The sequence below is a fragment of the Miscanthus floridulus genome, chromosome 7 (genome assembly GCF_019320115.1).
Source record: "Miscanthus floridulus cultivar M001 chromosome 7, ASM1932011v1, whole genome shotgun sequence".
NCBI lineage: Eukaryota > Viridiplantae > Streptophyta > Magnoliopsida > Poales > Poaceae > Miscanthus > Miscanthus floridulus.
In genome coordinates, this window is record NC_089586.1 from 132,713,410 (window position 1) to 132,737,355 (window position 23,946).

The 23,946-nt window shown below is 45.1% G+C and overlaps 1 protein-coding gene across 1 annotated transcript; it reads left to right on the forward strand.

The window, feature by feature from the left end:
- Positions 1-4,150: 4,150 nt before the first annotated feature.
- Positions 4,151-6,676, forward strand: LOC136468035 (silicon efflux transporter LSI3-like). Its single transcript, XM_066466892.1, has 3 exons — positions 4,151-4,651; positions 4,735-6,171; positions 6,263-6,676. Exons 2-3 carry the CDS (start codon positions 4,884-4,886, stop codon positions 6,529-6,531), a joined length of 1,557 nt encoding a protein of 518 aa, XP_066322989.1. The 5' UTR covers positions 4,151-4,651; positions 4,735-4,883; the 3' UTR covers positions 6,532-6,676.
- Positions 6,677-23,946: the final 17,270 nt, after the last annotated feature.

Genomic DNA, 23,946 nt, shown 5'->3' on the forward strand with positions numbered 1-23,946 from the left:
CCTAAACGCTAAACGGTAAACAGTCGGTCACCTACTGTTTAGCCATTATTCGGGCAAAACGTCGCATTAAACGGGCTAAACGGCCAATTAAATGGGGTAAACGGGTGATTAAACGGAAATGGCGGACCACCGTGTAGCATTTACACGGTGTTTAAACAGGCTAAACGACCATTTAGGCGAACAGTGGGTCCAGCGTCCGGTCACTTCACAGCAGCGCGTTCGGTCATCACTTGACCGTTGGGATCGGGTGCTCAGTGTTTGAAGAAAGGGGACACGTGGCGTGCATCGTACGACCGGACGCTGGGGTCCAGCGTCCGGTCAATCTGACCGGAGCGTCCGGTCGCCCTGTGTTCAGTGCAATGAGGAGCCCAACGGCTCTATTCGTGGGGGCTCTCTATTTAAGCCCTATGGCCAGCTCAAGCTCACTATCTTGGCCATTTGCATTAACATAGCAACCTTGTGAGCTTAGCTAAAGCCCTCCCACTCCTCTCCATCATTGATTCATCATCTTTATGAGATTAGGAGAGAATCCAAGTGCATTGCTTGAGTGTTTGCATCTAGAGGCACTTGATGTTCGTGTTTTACTGTAGGATTCGCTTGTTACTCTTGGTGGTTGCCACCACCTAGATGGCTTGGAGCAGCGAGGATCGTCGAGCGGAGGTTGGTGATTATCTTCGGCTCCAATCATGGTGATTGTGAGGGATTCTTGACCTTTCTCCGGCAGAGAGCCAAAAGGTACTCTAGTGAATTGCTCGTGGCTTGTGTGATCCTTATCTTATGTTGGTTGTGCGGCACCCTATTGAGGGTTTGGCGTGTGATGTCAATTAACGTGTGAACCTCCAAGTGAGTGAATCGCCACAACAAGGACTAGCTTGCCGGCAAGCAAGTGAACCTCGGTAAAAAAATCATTGTGTCATCATTTGATTCCGATGTGATTGGTTTTCATTGGTATCCATTCTTGTGATTGATTGGCTCCTTCCTCGACACGGCGGTATAACCCATCTTGCTCACTCTCTTTGCATTACCGCAAACTAGTTGTCAAGCTCTTTAGTGTAGCTAGTTATGAGAGCTTGTTAGTTTGGTGAGTGTGGCTCTTTAGTTAGTCTTTGAGAGCACACTAACTTAGTGTAGTGGCATAGCCCTTGTGTGGATAGAGACTATAAAAACTAGAATTGTGGTAGGTGGCTTGCATTTTTAATAGGCTAGCGCAATACTTGCTTCGCCTCATAATTGTCTAATCGGTTTGTTAAGTGTTGTTGTAGAATTTTTAATAGGCTATTCACCCCCCTCTAGCCATTAGGACCTTTCAACCACCAAGTGAGTGGTCAACACAACGGGAACTAGCGTGTTGGCAAGCACATGAACCTCGAGAGAAAAATCACCATGTCAACCTTGTTCTTCCCGTTGGTTTGCATCCTCATTACACAAGCTTGTAATTACTTTCATATACATTGTGCTGGGTAGTTGCTCTTGTAATTAGTTAGCTTATGTAGCTCACTAGTTACCTTCTTGCTTGTGTAGCATAGAAGTAGCTTCCTTGCATGGCTAATTTGGTTTGTGTAACCTTGTTAGTCACATTGCTTAGTTCGTGTAGCTAAGTATTTGCGCTCTCTAATTTGGCATTAGTTGCCTTGTTATTGAGCATTGCTAGTGAGCTTAGGTGGCTTTGTGCTTTTGCTTACTATCATGTGTAGTAGCTCCTTTGTTGCTTGAAGTACTGGTGGCATAGGTTTGTGTGACCTTGCTTGTAGAATTGGTTAGGTGAGCTCTAGCTAGCTTGACACCTTTGTTGCTTAATTAGTATCTTTGGAAGGTGCTAGAGAACATAGATAGAGTGGTGTAGTCTTGGCTAGACCGATAGTTTTAATTCCGCACTATTTCGGTTAGCCGACGCGATTAATTTTAGAAAAGACTATTCAACCCCCTCTAGTTTGCCATCTCGACCTTACACCAGCATCAAATTTGTATCCCATTTCATCCTCTCCTATGGCTGGTACAGTGGCGAATCTTGAAAAATAAGCCTGGAAGGCTTATCTTATAATATTCCATCCTTAGTCTCCCCTTCCAAGCTTGAATAGGTATAAATTTGTAGGAGGGGCTTCATGGTCTGAGCATCGGTAGCAAGGGCTCAAGCCCACCCCGCCCCGGTGCTAGATCTGCCCCTGGGCTGGTACACATGAGGCCTAGGGTTTGTTGCATAGAAGATAGCCTCATGGAGGCACGAAGTCTAGGTAGTCACGAGTACTAGGTGGAGGTGCAGTGCTCTTGGTTGCTCTAGCTCTCAGCGTTACAACGAGTGAAGGCATGGTGCTAGGTTGAAGGTAAGTTCAAGTTTCACTTGGATTGGATTTGTTGTTAGTTCAAGGGAGCGTCTGAATGGACATCATGAACCCTTTGGTGGCTTGCTGATGAGGTACGATGTCGTGGTAAGTCAAATAGAACGAGGGACGGGATTGGTCCCAAAAGAAAATTTTCGAGGACTAGAACAGTCACTTTAATAATAGTCGAGGGATGGAAAAGTGTGTTAGAGGGAAAGCCGACAAACCAAGAGATAAGTTGTATATAAAAACCTCTACAAGATCAGCACACTAATCTGTCTATGCCTGTTTCTGTCAGGAGAAGCATCTGTCTGACTATATGAGCAATTGAGCATCGCATGCGGATTATTGTTGCTTGTCAATAATGGCATGTGAAACGTAGTAGGCATAGGAAAATGACATGCTTCGCCGCATGTGGCACTGAACCTCCGACAAGTCTAGTCTCCAGGTAATTAAGAGTGTAGTTTACCTTGCTCTTCACCACATCAACACATGAAAAATCACATACTTGGATCGATATCTAAAATCCTGTCAAAACAACACTCACTCAGTCACAGATAGGAGAGACGGACAGAGAGAACTGACAAAAATTCTCTAGTAATAAGCTAGATATATATATTATTCCAGCTGTGACTAGGAAGGATCCAAGGCCCAAGGGACTAGTCCTAGCCTCGTAGATGATGGTCCAAAGACTTCAAATGGATGGAGGCCTGTCTGTCGACCTCCGCTGCAACAGTGCTTCACTGTTGCAAATTGCAATCATGTCCATTTCCCCGTTTCTATTTACCGAATAATAAAAATCGGAAAAAGTCTACTCCACCCCCTCAACTATGGAAGGTGGTCTACATAACCCCTCAACTATGAAACCGTCTGTTTTACCCCCTGAACTTTCCAAAACCGTCTAATTTACCCCCTGGGCGGTTTTTCAGGGCGGTTTTGCTACAGTAACAGCGGGTCTGCTACAGTGACAGCGGGGTTTGCTACAGTACCGGTGTTTTGAATTTTCTTTTTTTTTTGTTTATTTTCGTTGAATTTTTGAAAAATCATAGTAAATCATAGAAAAATCGTAAAATGAAAAATCTAATTTTATTGGACTTCACATGAGTAGATCTACACAGTGAATATATAATACGGTAGGTTTTAGTACAAATTTTTTTGTAGCTTTAGATTAATTGGAAAATCCAATTTTGTCTGTAATTAATTAGAATTTATCTATAACTAAGTTATACATAGTCCAATGAGTACGAAATTTTTACTATAGTTCAAGCATACAATAATTAGCGTACCATAAAAATTTCACCACAATTGGACCATAGAAGCTGCAGCTATGAATTATTCCAATTAATTACAGACAAAATTAGATTTTCCAATTAATCTAAAGCTACAAAAAAATTTTGTACTAAAACATACCGTATTATATATTCACTGTGTAGATCTACTCATGTGGAGTCCAATAAAATTAGATTTTTCATTTTACGATTTTTCTATGATTTACTATGATTTTTCAAAAATTCAACAAAAATAAAAAAAGGAAATTCAAAACACCGATACTGCAGCAAACCCGCTGTTACTGTAGCAAACCCGTTGTTACTGTAGCAAAACCGCCCTGGAAAACCACCTAGGGGGTAAATTAGACGGTTTTGGAAAGTTCAGGGGGTAAAACAGACGGTTTCATAGTTGAGGGGGTTATGTAGACCACCTTCCATAGTTGAAGGGGTGGAGTAGACTTTTTCCAATAAAAATCCTATGCATTCCCTCATCATTGTAGAGAGAGAGAGAGAGAGAGAGAGAGAGAGAGAGAGAGAGAGAGGAACCAAAGGAAAGAAAATATCCAAGCGAGAGGGCCATGTGGAGATTGCCAAGTGTGCGCTGCCTCCTTGGAACATCCCAGGCCATGTGTTGTTCCATTTCCTCAGACAAATAATCCCAATCCCATCCTACCTGGAATCCTGGATGTTCATGTTCCTGCCTGCCTGCCTGTCGCCTCGTGACGTCTGTCCAAGCACGAACACTCCCACCTAAGCTTCTTCCCAATCTGCTCGCTCCTACCAATTCTTCTTCTTCTTCTTCCTTCCCTCCTCTGTTGTTCCATTCCATTCATTCTTGTAGTTGTAGCTAGCAGCTCTTGGATGGAGACAGACAAGATAATCGAGGTATGTACGCTACTTTATGCATGTAGATTATGCGGCTACTAGCTAGCTAGTTGACCAGCAAGCGAGCTCCAGCTTCCTTGTTGAATTCCTCTCTTGGTTCTTGCTGCCTTCCGAATCCGATCGCCACTTGATGTGAGAGCCAGCCAGCAAGCTGTGCCGCAAGCTGCCGATCGATCGCAGGTTCATCAGTTGTCAGATCTTAATTTCCCCCTCCCGGCTCCTGGCTAGATTTCAATTCTTTGGTGGTTGGTGGCTTGGTGCAGAGTCCGATCCGAGCTATAGCTAGCCAGCTCAGCTAGATCCCCTTTCGATTGATTTCGATTCGCAGCACATATAGCAGTGAATAATCTGCAAGACAGACAGAAAGAAGAAGAAGCCAAGGCAATCCAATTCCATCCCAAGCAGAGCAGCGATGGCCATGGAGCCCGTGCTGAAGGTGGCGCTAGGCTCGGTGGCGTTCGCCGTCTTCTGGGTCCTGGCGGTGTTCCCGGCGGTGCCGTTCCTGCCCATCGGCCGCACGGCGGGCTCCCTTCTGGGCGCCATGCTGATGGTGCTGCTGGGCGTGATGAGCGCCGACGAGGCGTACGCCGCGGTGGACCTGCCCATCCTGGGCCTGCTGTTCGGCACCATGGTGGTGAGCGTGTACCTGGAGCGCGCCGACATGTTCCGTCACCTGGGCCGCCTGCTCTCGTGGCGGAGCCAGGGCGGGCGCGACCTGCTGGTGCGCACCTGCGCCGTGTCGGCGCTGTCCTCGGCGCTCTTCACCAACGACACCTGCTGCGTGGTGCTCACGGAGTTCATCCTCAAGATCGCGCGGCAGAACAACCTGCCGCCGCGGCCCTTCCTGCTGGCGCTGGCGTCCAGCGCCAACATCGGCTCCGCCGCCACGCCCATCGGGAACCCGCAGAACCTGGTGATCGCGGTGCAGAGCGGCATCTCGTTCGGGCAGTTCGTGTTCGGCATCCTCCCGGCCACGCTCGTCGGCTCCGTCGTGAATGCGGCCGTCCTGCTGGCGCTGTACTGGAACCAGCTGGACGGTGGGTGCAAGCCCGCTGGTGGACGTGGAACGGAGGAGGTGGTCGCCGTGCCTACCGAGGTCGTGGAGGAGGAGGACGTCACGTCGCACCGGTTCTCGCCCGCCACCATGTCGCACCTCCTCCGCCGCGGCTCCCAGCAGCAGGGGGCCGCGGGCTACGACGAGGCGGTGCCGGTGGTGGTGCATCAAGACCCTGTCAAGCCGGCCAACGGCGTCCACCACAGAAGGAACGGTACCACGACCGCAACAGGAGCCGCAGCGGTGGTGAACGGCAAGGACCCCGTCAATCCCTTGCACGAAGACGCCGACGCCGACGACTGGAACAGCAAGGCGTGGAAGACGTGCGTGTACGTGATCACGCTGGGCATGCTGGTGGCGCTGCTGCTGGGTCTCAACATGTCGTGGAGCGCCATCACCGCCGCGCTGGCGCTCATCGTGCTCGACTTCAAGGACGCCCGCCCCTGCCTGGAGAAGGTGTCGTACCCGCTGCTGCTCTTCTTCTGCGGGATGTTCATCACCGTGGACGGCTTCAACAAGACGGGCATCCCCAGCGCGTTCTGGGAGTCCATGGAGCCGTACGCGCGGATCGACACGCCCACAGGGACGGCCGTGCTCGCCGCCGTCATCCTCCTGCTGTCCAACGTCGCGTCCAACGTCCCGACGGGTCAGTCAGTCGGTGTACCTCAGATATACTTGCATTATTATTATGTTTTTATGATTGCCAACAACTGAACTGCTGTGCAATCTGCCTGCAGTCCTGCTTCTGGGCGCGCGCGTGGCGGCGTCGGCGGCGGCCATCTCCCCCGCCGCGGAGACCAACGCCTGGCTCATCCTGGCCTGGACGAGCACGGTGGCCGGCAACCTCTCCCTGCTGGGCTCCGCCGCCAACCTGATCGTGTGCGAGCAGGCGCGCCGCTCGCAGCAGTTCGGCTACACGCTCCCCTTCTTCAGCCACCTCCAGTTCGGCTTCCCGGCGACGCTCGTCGTCACCGGCATCGGCCTGCTGCTCATCAGAACCTACTGACTGATGGTGATGGATGGCCGACGCCAGCAGCAGCAAATCATGCACGCACGCATTGGCAATTGGCATTGCGATTGCGTATAGGAAGGGAGGATGGTCTCGGTCTGGGGAAGAAGAATGCATCTGGATTCTTTCTCAGCATTGATCGTCACAGACAGGTCTAGTTGTTGTTGTTTGTATTGAATTTCTGCAAGATTCGTTTGGTTGGGGGACATGATACGATCGTCGTTGCCTCCTCTCCTCTATACTGGTGAGATTAGCGTAGCACTAGCACCATAGAGATAGACATCAGCATGGTGCTTGCTCGGAGCTGGAGGCGTTTTGGGATGTACATACACGCTCTGCTAGTAAGCACTGAAGAAAGCTGTAGATTCTGGAGCAGCAGGTATTATTAGCACATCATAAGAAAAAGTTGTATATCGCGTTTAGCATTCTATATATTTCTACGTGTAATAAGCCAGTCAAGTATATTGAAATCGAATAATGTTACAGATAGCAGGAAACGGGTTAATTAAAGCCAAAACCCATGGAGTTATTCTTCTTCCTCTTATATAATGACGATGATTATGTATGTATGTATATCTCAGCCATGGTCGAATGGTCCAACTGTTGTTTGTTTAGAGGAAATGAGGAGTTTTTGGATGGCATGTGGGTTAGAGCAACTCCGACGGCTTGGCTAAAATTAGTAGCCAAATTCCATAGTTTAAATGAAGGAATAGCCAGCTTCCTATTTTATAAAGCCAGATAACACATCTGTTAGAACCTACTTTTTTCCTATACAAATTCTAAAACAACCTCCATCTTTAAAATAAGGCTGTTGAAGTTGCTCTTATATTAGAGTCAGCTACTTATGTGGTGAGCTTGGTAACTACGTGCTACAGCCAATTAAAGAGCTTTAAGCATATATGAACCTGTAGGTAAATTGGACAAAAAATGCAAGTACAACCAGGGAGATGAATGTTAATAACCGATCAAAGGGAAAAGGCATAAGGGTACTGTGCCAGTTGATTGTTGTAGCAATGTAGACCAATAAAATTGCATTATACATTAAACTAACTTTGTATATTCCACACCGCAATCAAACGCATAAGTGAAGTCGTACATATTGAACTGATAACTGAACAATCTCCCAGTAGATACATAGCACTAAGTGCTTTTTAGTTTAGTTCAGTTCAGTTTAAGATTTGAAACGATGACTTTGCACAATGGAAGGAATGGCATTAGAGAGATTGCCGCTATAAATGCCTTAGTGCAAGAAGAAATTACAGAGAAAGTAAAATCAGGCCGACAATAAAACATAATATTGAATTATTGATGTATGGAACAAATGTGGTTCACAGGACATTCCTAACTCAATCTCTTGCTGTAGGACCGGTGGGTCATTAGCATAATTATAACTGGCACATGAGAAGCTAAAGTAAAATGGCTGGGATAAGTAGCCTCTCTGAAACATTGTATAACAAAGACACTTTAACTCTGAATATTGTCGGGAAAAATGCATGCCCATACAAACAGTCAGGCCCCCAAATCTGGCTAAATAAATTGGTTTCAAAAGCTGATGGATGGAACTTTAGAATGGGAGCCATCAATTCATGTGATTAGTAACCCATTTTTTTGCAAATTTTTTGTCATAGCAATGAAAAGGGCACCACTCTCAAATCCTATTTTTTTAACCTTCAAAATACAGGAAAGGAAGATGGAGAGGGGAAAGTACCTAGGGGGCATCACAAGGAGACCTGGGTTCAGAAAGGGTGCATTCATGGGACTGCTTGAATCATAGCTGTAGTTCCCCTTGCCAATCTGCTGCCTTGCTTGAGGGATGTGGGAAACATGAGCTGGAGAGTTTAGACATGGTAAAACGACAGAAAATTTATGTGCACAATATTTATTAAGCTGCTCTAAACGGCCATGGTTTGAACATCATCGCCGCCATGTAACTTGAGGGCCATTGATTTGTCTAAAGAAATTGTCGCTGACACTTTAGAGGATGGAAACATGTATACATAGGATTGGGAAAGGAACATTCAATTAAACACTATGTTTCAGTCATGGGAGGAAGAGTATTCAAATGCACATTTTTCTATATAACATCTTATGGGAGATCAACAAGAAGAACATATAACGTGAAAATAGCAGAATTCTTTTTTAGAAAGGACGACAAAAGCTTTACCGCAATTTTTATTAGAAGAAGAACAAAAAAAAAGATGACGGCCCAGTTTTTTGTGTGGAAACTGAGCCCAAAAACCACCGGACTAGAAATACAACGACCAACAACTCAAGCACGAAGACCGACTATTAAAACTTAACAAACCTCTAGTGCACGAGGCAACACTAAAAACAACTCAGTCGAAAACAAACAAAACCAAACTACCAGTTTCACTCACTCTAACACTGACTCTACTAACAACATGCACAAAACACACTTAGGAGAAAAAACTTAGCACAACTTGAGACAAACTAAGGACCTATGGTAACTAAAGCTAAAAGAACAAGCTAACTGAATTTGACCCTAGAAGGCAGCACCCGCCAGCTACCCTTTGCTCTGAAGACACAGCAACTAACCCACTAGCTTGTTTTCTCTAGACTGGAAGGGAAGCAACAGCTTAGCATATGATGCCTTCGCCTTTTTGGAACGCCTAAAAGGAAAAAGAACTCAAGCCATTTTACCATCGCCAATAATCTGCTTCGAGTGGGTCTTTGTTGCCCTCTTCTTTTTTAGTTGTTGACCATGCTCGACCAGTGCTTCGAGGGCTTCCATATTTTCCTTAGTGAGCGGACGAACAAAGTGTTGTGCAAATTGTTCAAACTGATCAGCAGCAGATGGTTCCAACTTAGGAGATAAATCACCAAGTTTCTTAACTAGAAGCTCCTGCGCTACTTGAATTATCCCTTTTCCAATTTTGCTTTTGGCTTTGTTAGCAAGTCTACTACTTTTGCATTGAGGACTAGATTTGTTCCCCTTGCGAAAAGGAGTACGAGGTGACCGAGCAGGGAACCCTCTTCAGGAACAAAGGAGGGTAGCTGGAGTTGAGAAGATTGCATAGTGCTAGAGTTAAAAACATCTGAGTCTTGAGCTTCCAAATTTAAACTAGGTTGTTGCTGAATCAATGGGGGAGATAGTGGTCTGGTGATTGATACAATGAAATCATCAATGCCAAGTGTTGGAATCACATCTGACGAAGGGCATTTTTCTTTGATTGATTGGACCGAGCTGTCAGGTACCTCTATTTGTAGACTGCTTGGTGGCACAGATTGCACTGCAAGTCCACTCTTTAAAGTTTCACCATTGACTCCCGCTTCTGTTTCAAGGTTCCCTGGCCCAACTTGTTCAACCATCAAAGTCGGTGGTGTGGAGATGCCTGAAGTTGAATATGTGGCGATGTGTTGTTCAGAGTGATTCATTTCCTGTACTTCATCATCAAGAATTGGCCGCGATGAAAAACCTGAGCTGAGATTAGGTACAGTCTCGTCCAGTGATGAATCAGCAACAGTGATCGGGTTCAACTGGTCAACCTGCGATGGTGAGGTCCACTCATGATCTCTTGCCGCATTCAGCATCCCCAAGATCTTGTTTGCTGTGAATGAAGGTGGGGCGGTGGCATGTGGTGTGTGGATGAGTGACTCGTACTGCATGGGATCACAACTGAAAATACTCTGTTTTGGTACCTCTACGCTGAACATGTTGCCCTCGATGAGTAAGTCACTATTGTCTAACACCGGCGTTATTTGTTCCTCACAAACTTGGGTAAGAGGCGTTGCAAATGTGACGTGCTTGGTCTTTCTCGTGCTACAACCTTCAAAGCCTTCATGGGATGAAGCTGCAACAAAACCTCCTAAATCAGAGTACAAAAAAGGTGGGGAGCCCGCCTTGCTGCAATCTCCTCTGCGATGTGGAGAAGAGGATTCATGGTGCACCCTAGTGCGATCCCAACATGAGATGGCTTTGTGTCCCACCTTCAAGCATCGCCAACACCTCACTTGATATCTTGAACTAGAATAGTATGACCTTTTAAACTGCGAACAGGCATACGATCTATGGCCCTCGCCTAGGCAACTCCAGCAACGAGTTGGCCTTCTGTAATCTGCAACTCTGTGGTTAGGCGACAAGCAATTGAAGCATTTGCCTTCTACATGAATGAAGAACTTTGACTTCCTCTTAGCCTATGCACTGGTCTGAAACTGTAAGCGATAGTATCCTAGGCTTGCTCTGTTCTCATACTCTCTGCCCCGCAATTTTGGTAGGTGACCCTTTCTCTGTGAACTTGAGTCCTCTGTGTTCTGATTCCACCAATAATCTGGGTGAGCCTTAGTCCACTCAGCATCACTGTCTTCCAAAATTGCTTGCCTTGAAATTGCCTAATGTAGCAGCTTATTTGGAGCAAAGGCTACGGTGAAGCCATTGGGCACAGACCTGACATCAACCTTGGGATGGTTAGCTGAATGGTCTCTCTCTTCTTCTTCCACCTCCGCCACCTTCACCTCAAAGCACCATTTCTCTTTCTCTTTACAGGAGAGCCTACCTCTAAGAAGCTCTTCTTGAGCGATGTTGGGCTGCTGCAGGTTGGGGTTAATGGCGTCCATACTCTGGCCTGATGCATTAGGCGGATTGGGGTGCTTTTGGAGCAAATCTTGAACTATCGGGTCCATTTGCAGGTTTGTGGTGTGACCGGACGATTGCCTTCGCTGCCTTGAGTGCAAGAGAGTTTGCAAATCCTTGGCAAGATCTAGGAGAAAACCCTGAACCTGAGCCTTTAGTGCCGGATCAATTTCCCACGGACTTGACACCGCATCAAAATCTGGAGGATCTTGTATTGTGTTTTCCGTTTCCAGGGTTGCAGTCGATTTACCTTGAAGGGAAGGTTGCACTTCACTGACCGGAGGCTCCTAGGCTTCATCTGACCCATGGGGATGTAGATAATGGTGAGGAGCATCTAGATCTTGCGGGGAATCGGCTGATTTGGCTGCATTTTTTGTGGGTTTGGGTGGATCGATGGTTTGGGGGAGGTCAATGTCGGGAGGCAAAAGAGGGGCGGACGGGAGCATGTCTCTCACCATGGGCGAAGCTAGCTGTTGCGGCTCCCCTTCTACACTCCATGGAGCTCGATCTGGACTGCTGGTTACTTGTTGGGGCTGGGAATTACTATGTTTTGCTCCACGTTCACGCCGCTCATACACCACGAGCAGGGGAGTAGGAGCTGTGGACTTACCCAGGGGCGGCAGATCCTTGGCGGGGGAAGGTGGATTTGAGTGCTGGATGGCTGAATCAGGGTTCGGGAGCTCGGGTTGGGGCGGGCGACGCGTCGCCGTCGGGGGACGGAGGAGGGGGAGGGGGCTGGGCGAGAGCCATTTTTGTCAGGCAATCCCTACAAAATAGCAGAATTCATAGAACCAAGCCAGCAGATACTTACAAATATTCCTAAAAAAACTAATCCATGAGTTCCAGAATTTCTCAAAGTCAAAGGCACTGGAGCTTAATGTCCCTATTTTTTAATAACCAAACAACTCAACTGAGATACTACATGGAGTAAGCAAATTTAGAGCAGGAACTAATGTTGTTCCACTCCTTGAGGATATGGATTAACATGAAGCTGCCCTTTTCCTTATCTAGCATATTTTCTTAGAAATTAAGCTCACAAAACATGTCCAACTCGGGTGTAGTTTGCAAGCATCACGTGAAGCAAAACGAATCATAGAGACCCATCATCCAACAGTGGCTGTACATGCCAGTATCAATTGTCTAGAAGACAGGTCTTTTATCATATACTGGCTCATGCTCAACGAAAATATAAATGGACATAGTGATGGGAAGGAAAATGGCCAGCATTATAAATAAAGTAATTATGTAAGTAAGCAAAAAAGTTCAGCTAGGGAACCCATACTCATTTATGCTCTACATCATTTTTAGATAGGAACCAGAATTAGCAAGTAGAAAACATGAGGTATGCAAGCAAACAAAAGAGCTCCAATTTGGACAACCAAAGGCACATGTACTGAAGTAAAGTAAAAGCACTAAAGAAAATTGACCTTTGGACAGCAGGTTAGTAGTCGACATCTGCTATCAGCTGAGGAAAGCCTCGAACGTTGTGCAAGCAAATAAAAGACCTCTAATCTGGCAACTGTAACACACGAGACACGTGCAGGGAAAAAGTTAACTGTCAAAAAAAAGGACTCTTCCATAAGCAAGGATAAAAATGAAAAATGAAACTAAAGCAGGTAATTGTTAAGGCAGGAAGTAGAATCTCCAGGTACAGTCCAAACAGTGGATACACATCTATGTACCCTACATCATTTGAGGACGGGAGCTGGAAACAGGAAACAAGAATCATGTAAGAAAGAAAACTGGTTGGGGGTAAGGATCCATTACCAGGATCGAGAGGGCCAATGAATGTGATCAATATTCTGGTGATTAAAATTTAGGAGGTGTGTCAGGAGAACGTTGCATAGGGTGTTCGGATGCTAATAAAAAAACAAATTATATAATCCGTCAGTACTCCACGAGACGAATTTTAAGCCTAATTAATCCGCCATTAGCACATGTTTACTGTAGCATCACATTGTCAAATCATGGACTAATTAGGCTTAAAAGATTCGTCTCGCGAATTAGTCGCAAACTATGTAATTCGTTTCATAATTAGTCTATATTTAATACTCCAGACATGTGTCCAAACATTCGATGAAACGACGACTAAAATTTATGAGGTGCAACCAAACACCACCTAAACCATGCTTGATAACGCGACATCAATAGTTGCAAGGTCTGACACTCAAGAAGACAATTCACAATTAGCAGAAGAAACTGAGGACACAGAAAATGCAAAAAGCAATACTGCTCTTGCTGAGACAGCAGGTCTAGAAACAGGTGCAACTGCAGATCTGCTGTCAATTTAGGGTGTGTTTAGTTCGTGAAATGAAAATTTTTATGTGTCACATCGATGTGTCGGAAGGATGTCGGGAGGGGTTTTTGGATACTAATAAAAAAACAAATTACAGAACCCATCAGGAAACTGCGAGACGAATCTCATGATACTAATTAATCGGTCATTAGCACATGTGGGTTATTGTAGCACTTAAGGCTTTTCATGGACTAATTATGCTTAAAAGATTCGTCTCGCGATTTTACCGAGAACTGTGCAATTAGTTTTTTTTTGTCTACATTTAGTACTCTATACATATGCCGCAAGATTTGATGTGACATTTTAGGGTGAAATTTTTTTGAAACTAAACAGGGCCTTAATAAGCAATTGATCAGTACATCAGATCTGACAAAAACGTTTTTAGTTCGCGAAATTTGGAAATTTGGCTACCGTAGTACTTTCGTTTTTATTTAGCAATTAGTGTTCAATCATGGACTAATTAAGCTTAAAACGTTCGTCTCGCGATTTCCAACCAAACCGTGCAATTAGTTTTTTTCGTCTACATTTAATGCTCCATGCACGTATCGCAAGATTCGATGTAATGGCTACTGTAGTATTTTTTGGGAAACTTTTTTGGGAACTAAACACAACCTAACACATATAAATCATGATAGAGGCAGCTCCAGTGTGCTCATTGATGAAGCATGCCAAAATTTGAGACCTGCAACACATTGTCAGAACCACCTATGAACACACTCGGCAACAGAATATGCATGATCAAGGCTGCCTGAACATTTTTTGTTCGAAAGCGTGCTTAGCACGTGCTTCATTAAGGGAAGTGAGAATCAAGGTACACAACCCGAAGGCCCGGTTGGCGAGTTGCCACAGGCGCGACGGGTAGAACACATACAAAGATCACCGGCTCGAACGGTGGAGCAGCAAGGTCGTAGTGGTGGCTAGACTAATTGTGCGACAGAGAGCTAGGGGAAGCCCGCTAGGCAGCAGGCGTGAAGAGCGGCGCGAAGCTCCGGAAGCCGGCCGCTATCCAGTCGTTGGCTTCGTGACGGATAAGAGATACGAGCTCGGTCGGCGTCTTGCAGGAGGAGTCGAAGGTCCTTCTATTACGTCCTTCCAAACCTCCCAAGAAACAAGCAGCACCAAGGAGTCGAATCCCCGCCGGAAGGACTCGGGAACCCGCATCCGTTCCTGCTGCCACCAGTCGAGTAGAACGGACTCGTCGCTCGGGCAAAAATGCTGGAACCCGACACGTGCGAGGAGGCGGTGCCAGATCTCAGGTGAAAACGCAGGACACCAACAGGTGGTCAGTGGCCTCCGTGCGTTGGGCACAGAGCACGTAGTCGGCGCTCTGTTGTAGTCCGTCGCGCATGCGTCGCTCCGCGGTCCAGAGGCGGCCAAAGAGGGCTATCCAAAAGAAAAACTTCACCTTTGGTGGTGCGGAGGCGCGCCAAAGCTCTCTAGCGCCAGGCATCTGTCGATGTTTTACCACCGATAGCCTGCCACAAGGGTACCCGGGACAGTTGTTCGGGCTTCGGCGAATAGTGGAACTCGGTGGTTACGCAAAGAGACTCACGATTTATACTGGTTCAGGCCCTCGACTTGGTCGAGTAATAACCTTACATCCAGTTCGCCGTTAGCCTGTTTGCGTCGTATTGCTTTGAGTATTGGGTGTGTTTAGTCACGTCGTTTACAAGGGATATCCTCACCAGCCCTTTATAGTCCAGGTGCTGAGAGGAGTTGTTTGTGTTCTACTCAGATACAAGGTCAGAGTCCTAAGCTATGCTTCGGACGCCTTTCCTTGTATAGTCCGAATTGGAGTTTTGGTCTTGCATGTTGCTCTGCTCCGTGTAGTACGGTCTATGGGGGCCCGTAGGGTTCCCCATCGACAAGCCCCCGAGCATTTCATGATTGAGCTTCAAGGCCGAGTTGTTGTAGACTTGATCCGGGTTCTTCTTGAAGTGAAATCTTGAGATGGTCTTCTTTGATTCTTCTTCTGACTGATGTGCATTTTTACTGAAAAAAGTGCACTCAGTGAGTGCAGCCCCCGAGCCTTAGCTGTTTGGCACAAAAAGCTAGAGGGTCTTTCTGTCTTGATGTCCTCCGAGTTCTTTTCCTTTGAGTGCAGCGAGTGTTGCACTCATTGAGTGTAGCCCCCGAGCCTCTTGTTTTTTGGTACAAAAAGCTGGAGGGTCAAAAAATTAAAAATGTACTTTTCTGTGGTGGGTACTTGCATCCCCCGAGCCTTCTCCGGGTTCTTTTCTTTCAAAAAGAAATCGGATGAAGGGTCTTGATGTGTTGTCGTTTGTTGTAGTCTTGAGTTCTTGTATTCTTGGTCCTTCGTCTATAATTCAAGCCCCCGGGCATAGTTGAAGCGAATGCCGAGCCCCTGAGCTTAGTGTTTGACTAAGCCGTGATGTTCTTCTGAGTTGTTTTTATTCATCCAGGTCGTTTCTAGACTTCTCTGGTTCTTGATGTACCTCTTCCAGGTTGTTTGCACTTCGTCCAGGTTCTTTCTAAACTTGTATGTACCTCATTCGGGTTGTTTTCTGATCACTCCAGGTTCTTTTTTTGTCTTGATTTCTGTTCCCAACTTGTCTGGGTTGTTTTTCTTCAATATGGGTTCTTTCTGATCTTGACTTGATCTCTATTTCTCCTTGTTGGGGTTCTTTTCTGATCAATCCAGGTTGTTTCTTGACTTATCTGAGTAAAGTTGTTCTTAGGAGCGTGTTTTTCCTGATCTCATGGTACAGATGTAGCTTTCCTTCTTTGTTGGTTGTGGTTCCGCCTTGAGTAACTGAAATGCTTTTTTCAATATAGTTGTTCTCAGGTTCCCTTGACCACTGGGGCGTAAGTCTTCTGCTGTAAATTTCCTTGTGCTTGTCTTTTTGCTCATTTCCAAAGTAACTGAAATGCTTTTTTCAATATAGTCGTGAACCGGCACCCTGCGCCCCTTCTGTGACAATTGTGTTTGCTTCTGTCCTGGGGGCCATCCCAATCTCCTCCTTTGAGGTGGTTGAGGATGATTTGTTTGATGTACCACTCCCGAGTCTTGGCTTCTCGGGGGTGGCAGGTAGCTTCAAGAAGGCTATTAAGTAAGTTCCAGCTTCTTTTCTCTTTGTCTTGATAATTTTTTGCTTCTGTCTTTAATTAACCCGGGTTCTTTTTTCAATTGCAGGCCTTCTGAGGATGCTTCGTCTTCTCTAGCCCTTGGGTCTGAAAAAACTTTATAAGAATCTGTTGCTTGTGAGCTCTTGTTCTGTCTTGCCTTTCTGTCTCTTGTATAATTTATGTATTCTATATCCTTGTAGACATATAATTCTGCTTTTTGTAGTTTCTCCTCCTCGTGTTGCTCCTCTTGAGACACATGTTGAGGAACAGAATGTTGGGGCTCTGGTGTCCTCTCAGGAGGAGCACCGGGTTGTGGATAGTCCCTCGGGCATTGCTACTGCTCGTCTGCCACTTGTGTCGTCTCTGTTGTACTCCCTCGAGGCTGCTGCTCGAGTTGATGCGGTAGTGGGCGAGGGTTCTGATAATTACCCTCCCCCAGTTTCTGTTGCTGATACTGGTCGGCCGTCGACATCTGGGCCGAGTACTCTTTTGCTATCTCGGTCAGGAGAGGAAATCGCTCAGTTTGGCCATATTGAACGGTTGGCCAAGTTGGTTTCTTCATGGGAGGCTTATGGCGCCAAGCTCAAGGTAATGTACTAAATTTCTTTGCCTCTTTACTTTCATTTTTCCCTGTCTCTTATTTCTCATAAGATTTTTCCTTGCTGTAGTCTTTAGTTGAAGATCAAGATCTCTTGTTTGGTCCTCAAGAGGTGTGATCTGCTGCCCTGATTTTCATCGACTTGAAGAATGCTGAGTCCGAGTTAACTTGGGTTCATGCTGAGCTGGCTCAGGAGAAGGAGCAGCACAAAATTATGGAGGTTACCCTCAATGCTAGGATTGCTGATGCTGATGCTATCCGAGATTCTTCTCTGAAAGTTGTAGCAGAGGCTCAAACTGAGAGCTCTAATTTGAAGAGGGAGAAAGCTGGTGAGTTCCCCTTTCATTGCTTTAATATATCTTGGGCTCTTTCTCTTATTTTCTGAGTTGTTTCCTTTCTCTTTCAGCTCTTGTTAAAGAGAAAGAGGTCTGGATGAAGGAGAGGGAAGAGATGGTCAATACCCTCCGTACCTTCGAAAATAATACTGAATCTGTAAGTACCCTTGCTGATTCAAAACTGCAAGAGGCTCATGATTTATTTGCCTAGGTGAATTTGATGAGAGCTGGTGCTGATCGTGATATTGTTCAGGCAATGAAGTCAGTACAAGACTTGCAGGGGAGGTTGAAGGCTGCCCATGATCAATTCCGAGCTCTTTATGCTGCAGTCAGTCCAATCATTACTTCAGTCTGTTAGCTAGAAGATAGGGATCTAGGCCTTGGAGGTATAATACCGGTGCTTTCTTCTCGGTTTTATGATTTTGTAAAGAGTGGCTTTCACCGATGCATCAACAATGTGGTTTCATATGTCCAGGTTGTTGCCCCTGATGCCCCACTTGAGCGGATTACTAAAGCTTCTGTATCGGCTGATTTTTCAAGACAGTGGGAGGAGGCCAAAGTAGAGCTTAGTGGTCTATCAGGCCAGATTCTTGATCAAATGAATGTACTTCCTCCTTCTCCTCTGTCTTCTTGAACAGATATGAAAAGACAACTTTCTTTTGATGTCCTTGTAATATACTGTCTCTGAATTTTTAAGATGTGAGCAGGCTTCATCCTGTCTTTCTTTTCTTCTGATTTGTCTTTGAACGGTATGAGCAGGCTTTGACCTGTCTTTCCTTGTGGCTTTTTCGTGCTTTGCCATAGCTTGTTTCTTCTTGGTGATGTAGTAGAGTTGACGAAGTTGATTATACTTTTCTTGGGATAATCAACCAATTTGTACTGTAGATCTACGTCATTCTTGGGGTGGGGTAGTTCTGAGGGCAAGCTCCTAAGTTGTACTTGTTACTTGTGCCTGCTTCTGGGGCGAAGTGGTTGACCATACTACTCTTGGAGTAAATGGCCGAGTTGTTTTTTGCTGATTGTTCCGCTCTTAGGGTGTAGTAATCGCTTGACTGAGTTGTAGAGTTGATTGTGCTTGTTCTTTGTGTGGAGTAGTCGATTGCACCGCTCTTGGGGTAGGCGACTGAGTTGTTGGAGTGATTGTACCGCTCTTGGGGTGAAGTAGTCGATTGTACCGCTCTTGGGGTAGGCGACCAAGTTGTATATTTGTAGATGCCTTCTTGTTGGACGAGGTAGTCAATCGTACCGCTCTTGGGGTAGGCGACCGAGTTGTTGTAGTGCTTGTGCCGCTCCTTGGGCGAAGTAGTCGATCGTACCGCTCTTAGGGTAGGCGACCGAGTTGTTTTTGTAGATAGCGCCGCTTGTTGGGCATAGTAAACGATCGTACCGCTCTTGGGGTAAGCGATCGGACCCATATAGCACAACTGTTTTCGGGTTGGCTGTTTGCAGGGTAAGTAAGCAATCGTACTAGCTCTTGGGGTAAGTGATTGCGCCCGTTTAGCAACAATCATTTCTAGGTTGAGCTGTTGCAGGGCTGCCCCTTTTTCCCCAACCTAATTATGGGTTGGTTCTGTCCGTTGGACAGGGCTGTCAGTCGTACCATCTCTTTTTATGGTAGAGTGACAAAATTGCCCGTGTAGCGCAACCGTTTCTAGGTTGGCTGTTAACGGGGAAGCCCCTTTTTCCCCAACCTGATTACGGGTTGGTTCTGTCCTGTTGGACAGGGCTTATATTTGAAGTCATTCTTCTTGAAGAATTTCTGCTTTATTTCTCTTGAAGCTTGAGTACAATATGTTGTACTAACTGTAGAATCTTTTGAGTTGGCTGATATGCCAAGTATTCTTCACTAGTATTTCATCTAGAGTCATCAACTCGTATGTGCCAGGTCCTGTTGCTGTCTTCACGATGAAGGGTCCTTCCCATGGACTAAGTAGTTTGTATCGTCCATCTTTCTTCTGGATTAGTCGTAATACTGAGTCCCCTGGCTTTAGTGATCGGGGTTGAGTACTTTTGTCATAATGTCTTCGTAGTCCTTGCTGATATCTTGCATTTTGGATTATTGCACTGTCTCTTATTTCTTCTATTGAATCAATTTCTAACCGCCATGTTTCTTCGGCTTCGCCTTCTTCGTATTGTTCTATTCTTAGAGATAGCCATATCAAGTTGGCTGGTAGTACTACTTCTGATCCGTAGACCAGAAAGAAAGGTGAGTAGCCGGTGGCTCTGCTGATCTAGGTTCTTAAACCCCATACTACTTTTGGTAGTTCGTCGATCCATTTTCCACCATAATCTTTCAAATCTTCATATAATCTTGGTATTAAGCCTTGTAATATGAGTCCATTTGCTCTTTTGACTTGTCCATTGGCCTGCGGGTGTGCTACTGAAGCAAAGTCAATTTCTATCCCACAATCTTTTGCCTAGTATTGAAATTCTCTTACTGTAAATGGTGAACCAAGATCCGTGATTATTCTGTTGGGCATGCCGAACCTATGCATGATGTCTTGTATAAATTCCACTACCTTTTCTGCACTATATTTGACCAAATGTTTATATTCAATCCACTTTATAAATTTGTCGATTGCCACAAATATGTATTTGAAGCCTCCCTTTGCCTTTTTGAATGGTCCTACTTGATCCAGCCCCCAGCATGAGAATGGCTAAGCTGGTGGTATGCATATCAAATTATGAGCGGGCACGTGTGATTGCCTGGCGAACATTTGGCAATTCTTGCATGTTTTGACAAGCTCTTCTGCATCTTTGAGTGCTGTTGGCCAATAGAACCTGGTTCTAAATGCTTTGCCGACTAGTGCCCTAGAGGCTGCATGATTTCCACAATATCCTGAATGGATTTCATCCAAAATTTCCTTTCCTTTATCTGTTGGAACACATTTAAGTAGTACTCCAGATGATGTTGCTCTTTTGTATAGTTTGTCTCCCTCCATAACGTAGTTTTTGCTTCTTCGTATAACCCGGGTTGCTTCTACTTTTTCTTCGGGTAGTTTCTTCTCTTTGATAAAATCAATGTATGTTTGTCTCCAATCATTTTGTATGACCATGATCTGTCTTGATTGGTCTGGTTCTTCTACTTGATCTATTTCCATTGGATCTGTTGTCTCCTTCTCCTTTTCTGTGTTCCCGGGTTATTTGATAGATGGGGATGTGAGTTCTTCTACAAATATACCAGGTGGTACTTTTGCTCTATATGATCCCAGTTTGGTTAGCACATGTGCTGCAACGTTGGAATCCCTTAGTACATGATGGATTTTGAGCCCTTGGAAAATTTTCTCTAATTTTCTGACTTCTGCACAGTATGCATCCATATTGTCTTTTGTACAATCCCAATCCTTGTTGACTTGATTGATTACTACAGCTGAATCACCGTAGACAAGTAGCCTTTTGATCCCAAGTGAGCTTGCAACTCTTAGACCATGTATTAATGCTTCATATTCTGCTTCATTGTTAGTTGCCTGCCAAAGTATTTGTAGCACATACTTTAACTGTCTTCCTTCTGGTGATATGAATAGCACTCCTACTCTAGCTCCTCCTAACTTTAGGGAACCATCAAAATACATTTTCCAATGATCAAGTATTGGTTCGGGTTCTTTTTGACTGATTTATGTCCATTCAGCAATGAAGTCGGATAATGCTTAAGATTTGATTGTTGTTCTTGGTTTGAAGTCTAGGTTGAGAGCATCGAGTTCTACTGCCCATTTTGATATCCGGCCTGTTGCATCTTTGTTGCGTAGAATGTCTTGAAGTGGAAAATTGGTTACCACTGTAATCTTGTGTTCATGGAAATAATGTCTCAGCTTTCTTGATGATATCAACACTGCATAAAGTAGTTTTTGCACATGTGGGTATCTCACTTTTAATTCTGTTAGTACTTCGCTTATGTAATAGACTAGTCTCTGCACTTTGTAAGCGTGTCCGGGTTCTTCTCTCTCAACCACAATTGCTGTGCTGACAACGTTCTTGGTTGCTGTAATGTATAGCATCATGTCATCTTTGCCTTTTGGTGGTGTCATTACTGGTGATGATGCTAGGTATTCTTTTAACTTTTGGAATGCTTCTTATGCCTCTTCTGTCCATTCAAAATTTCCTGCCTTTTTCAATAATTTGAAAAAAGGTAGCCCTTTTTCTCCTAGTTGGGAGATGAATCTGTTGAGTGCTGCCATGCATCCTATAAACTTCTATATGTCTTTAACTTTCTTTGGAGGTTTCATATCCATGATGGCTTTAACCTGCTTTGTACTTGCTTCAATTCCTCGGTTGCTGACTAGAAATCCGAGTAGTTGTCCTGATGGGACCCCAAAAACACACTTTGTGAGGTTTAGCTTCTACTGCCATGTTTTTAGATTCTTGAAAGTCTCCTCTAGGTCTTCTATCAATGATCTGGGTTCTTTTGTCTTGATTACTACATTGTCAATGTATGCTTCTGCGTTTCTTTCGACTTGATTCCCCAAATAAGTTTGAATTGCTCTTTGATATGTTGCTCCTGCATTTTTAGCCCAAAAGGCATTGATTTGTAGCAATATGCCCCAGATGGTGTAATGAACGATGTCTTGCTTTGGTCTTCTTCTCTTAGAGATATTTGATGATAACCTAAATAGCAATCCAGAAAGGATAATAGAGCTGATCCTGCTGTTGAGTCGATGATTTGGTCAATCCTTGGTGGAACATATGGATCTTTTGAGCAATGTTTGTTGAGGTATGTGTAGTCAATGCACATGTGCCATTCTTTTGAATTCTTCTTCTCAACTAGTACCGGGTTGGCAAGCCAATCCGGGTTGATTATTTCTCTGATGAATCCTGCTGCCATGAGCTTGGTGATCTCTTTTTTGATTGCTGCTTTTCTGTCTGGAGCGAATCTTCGTAGCTTCTGCTTAACGGGTTTGGACCCTTTGTTCACATCAATTATGTGCTCAGCCAACTTTCTTGGGACCCCTAGCATGTCGACCGGCTTCCAAGCGAAGATATTTTTGTTGTTCCGAAGAAAGTTGGTGAGCGCGAGTTCCTATTTGGGATCGAGATTTGCACTGATGATTGCCGTCTTCTCCGGGTCACCAGTCAATAAGTCAATAGTCTTGGTAGCGGCTTCTTTTGGTGGTGCAAAGTTGCTTGGCTTCTTAGCCGGTATTTGAATCTCATCTGGGTTCATTTCTTTGGCTAGTATTGCAATCTCCTTTCCTTCCTTTATATCTTGTAATCTTTCGGATATTTGTACTGCTTGTACGTCGCAGTCATGTGCTTTCTTTATATCTCCTTTCAATGATAATACACCCTTTGTTGTTGGCATCTTGAGTAGTAGGTATGGATAGTGTGGCACTACCATGTATTTTGTTAAAGCTGGTCTCCCAAGTATTGCGTGGTAGCGTGATTCAAAGTCTGCAACTTCGAATTTGATGAATTCCGTCCGGTATTTGTCTGATGTGCCAAAGGTGACTGGTAGGGTTATCTGTCCAAGTGGCATAGCTGCTCTGTGGGGTACTATTCCATAGAATGGTGTGCTTGCTGGTGTCATTAGTCCTTCACAATCCAGATTCATCCTTCTAAGAGTATCTGTGAAAATTATGTTGAGCTCGGCTCCTCCGTCGATGAGTACTTTAGTTACTGCCACTCCTGCGATAGTTGGACCCAGTACCAGTGGGTAGCATTCTGCGTTTGCTGCACTGGTCCATTGGTCTTCTCTTGTGAAGTGGATGGGGTACTCTGACCAATCTAGATATCTTGGGGTGGCTGGTTCAGCTACCATGATGGCTCTGTGAGCTAGTTTTTCTTGCCTTTTGCTTCGTGTGTTAGGAACACCTGAAAATATAACTACTAATTGGTGTTTGGGTTCTTGATAATCTCCTTCAGCTTTCTTTTCCTCCTTCTTGGATTCTTTTTGTTTTTGCTCCGAGTTGTTTTGATTCCTATTTTCTCTCTTCATGAATTGCCGCTGAAAAGTGTTGCATTCAACTAACTTGTGTCTAGTTCCTAGGTGTATGTGACATGGCATGTTCTCTATGTTTTTTGGTGCTCTTCCTTGATAGTTGTTACTCCGATAGTTGCTATTACTGTTGTACTCGTTGTTGTTACTGTTGTTGTTATTGTTGTAGTTGCCATTGTAATTGCCATCGTTGCTGTTGTCATTATATCTTCTCTTGTTATCTGTGGTTGCCACCATGTTGTCTTGCCTCGGCCTTTTGTCTTGCTGTCTATAATCAGGTCTCCTATTTTCTGGGTTGTCCCTAGCAAACCGATGCCGGGTTCTTTCTTCTGATGAAATCAGCTGTCGATGTTTCACCACTGATAGCCTGCCACGGGGGTACCCGAGGCAGTATGTTCGGGCTTCAGCGTATGCAGAACTCGATGGTGAACGCAAGAGACAAATGACTTATCCTGGTTCGGACCCTCGATCGTTGATCGAGTAACAGTCCTACGTCCAGCCGGCATTAGCCTCTACGTTGGATTGATTATGAAGTGTCGTACAATTATTGTTCTGTTGTCCTCTTCCCCAGGAGCC

What these genes read in the sequence shown, in the direction of transcription:
- LOC136468035 (XM_066466892.1), top strand. Translation starts at nt 4,884, where the DNA reads ATGGCCATGGAGCCCGTGCTGAAGGTGGCGCTAGGCTCGGTGGCGTTC. An exon ending in CGCGTCCAACGTCCCGACGG is followed by an intron (nt 6,172 to 6,262) that starts GTCAGTCAGTCG and finishes ATCTGCCTGCAG; the next exon opens with TCCTGCTTCTGGGCGCGCGC.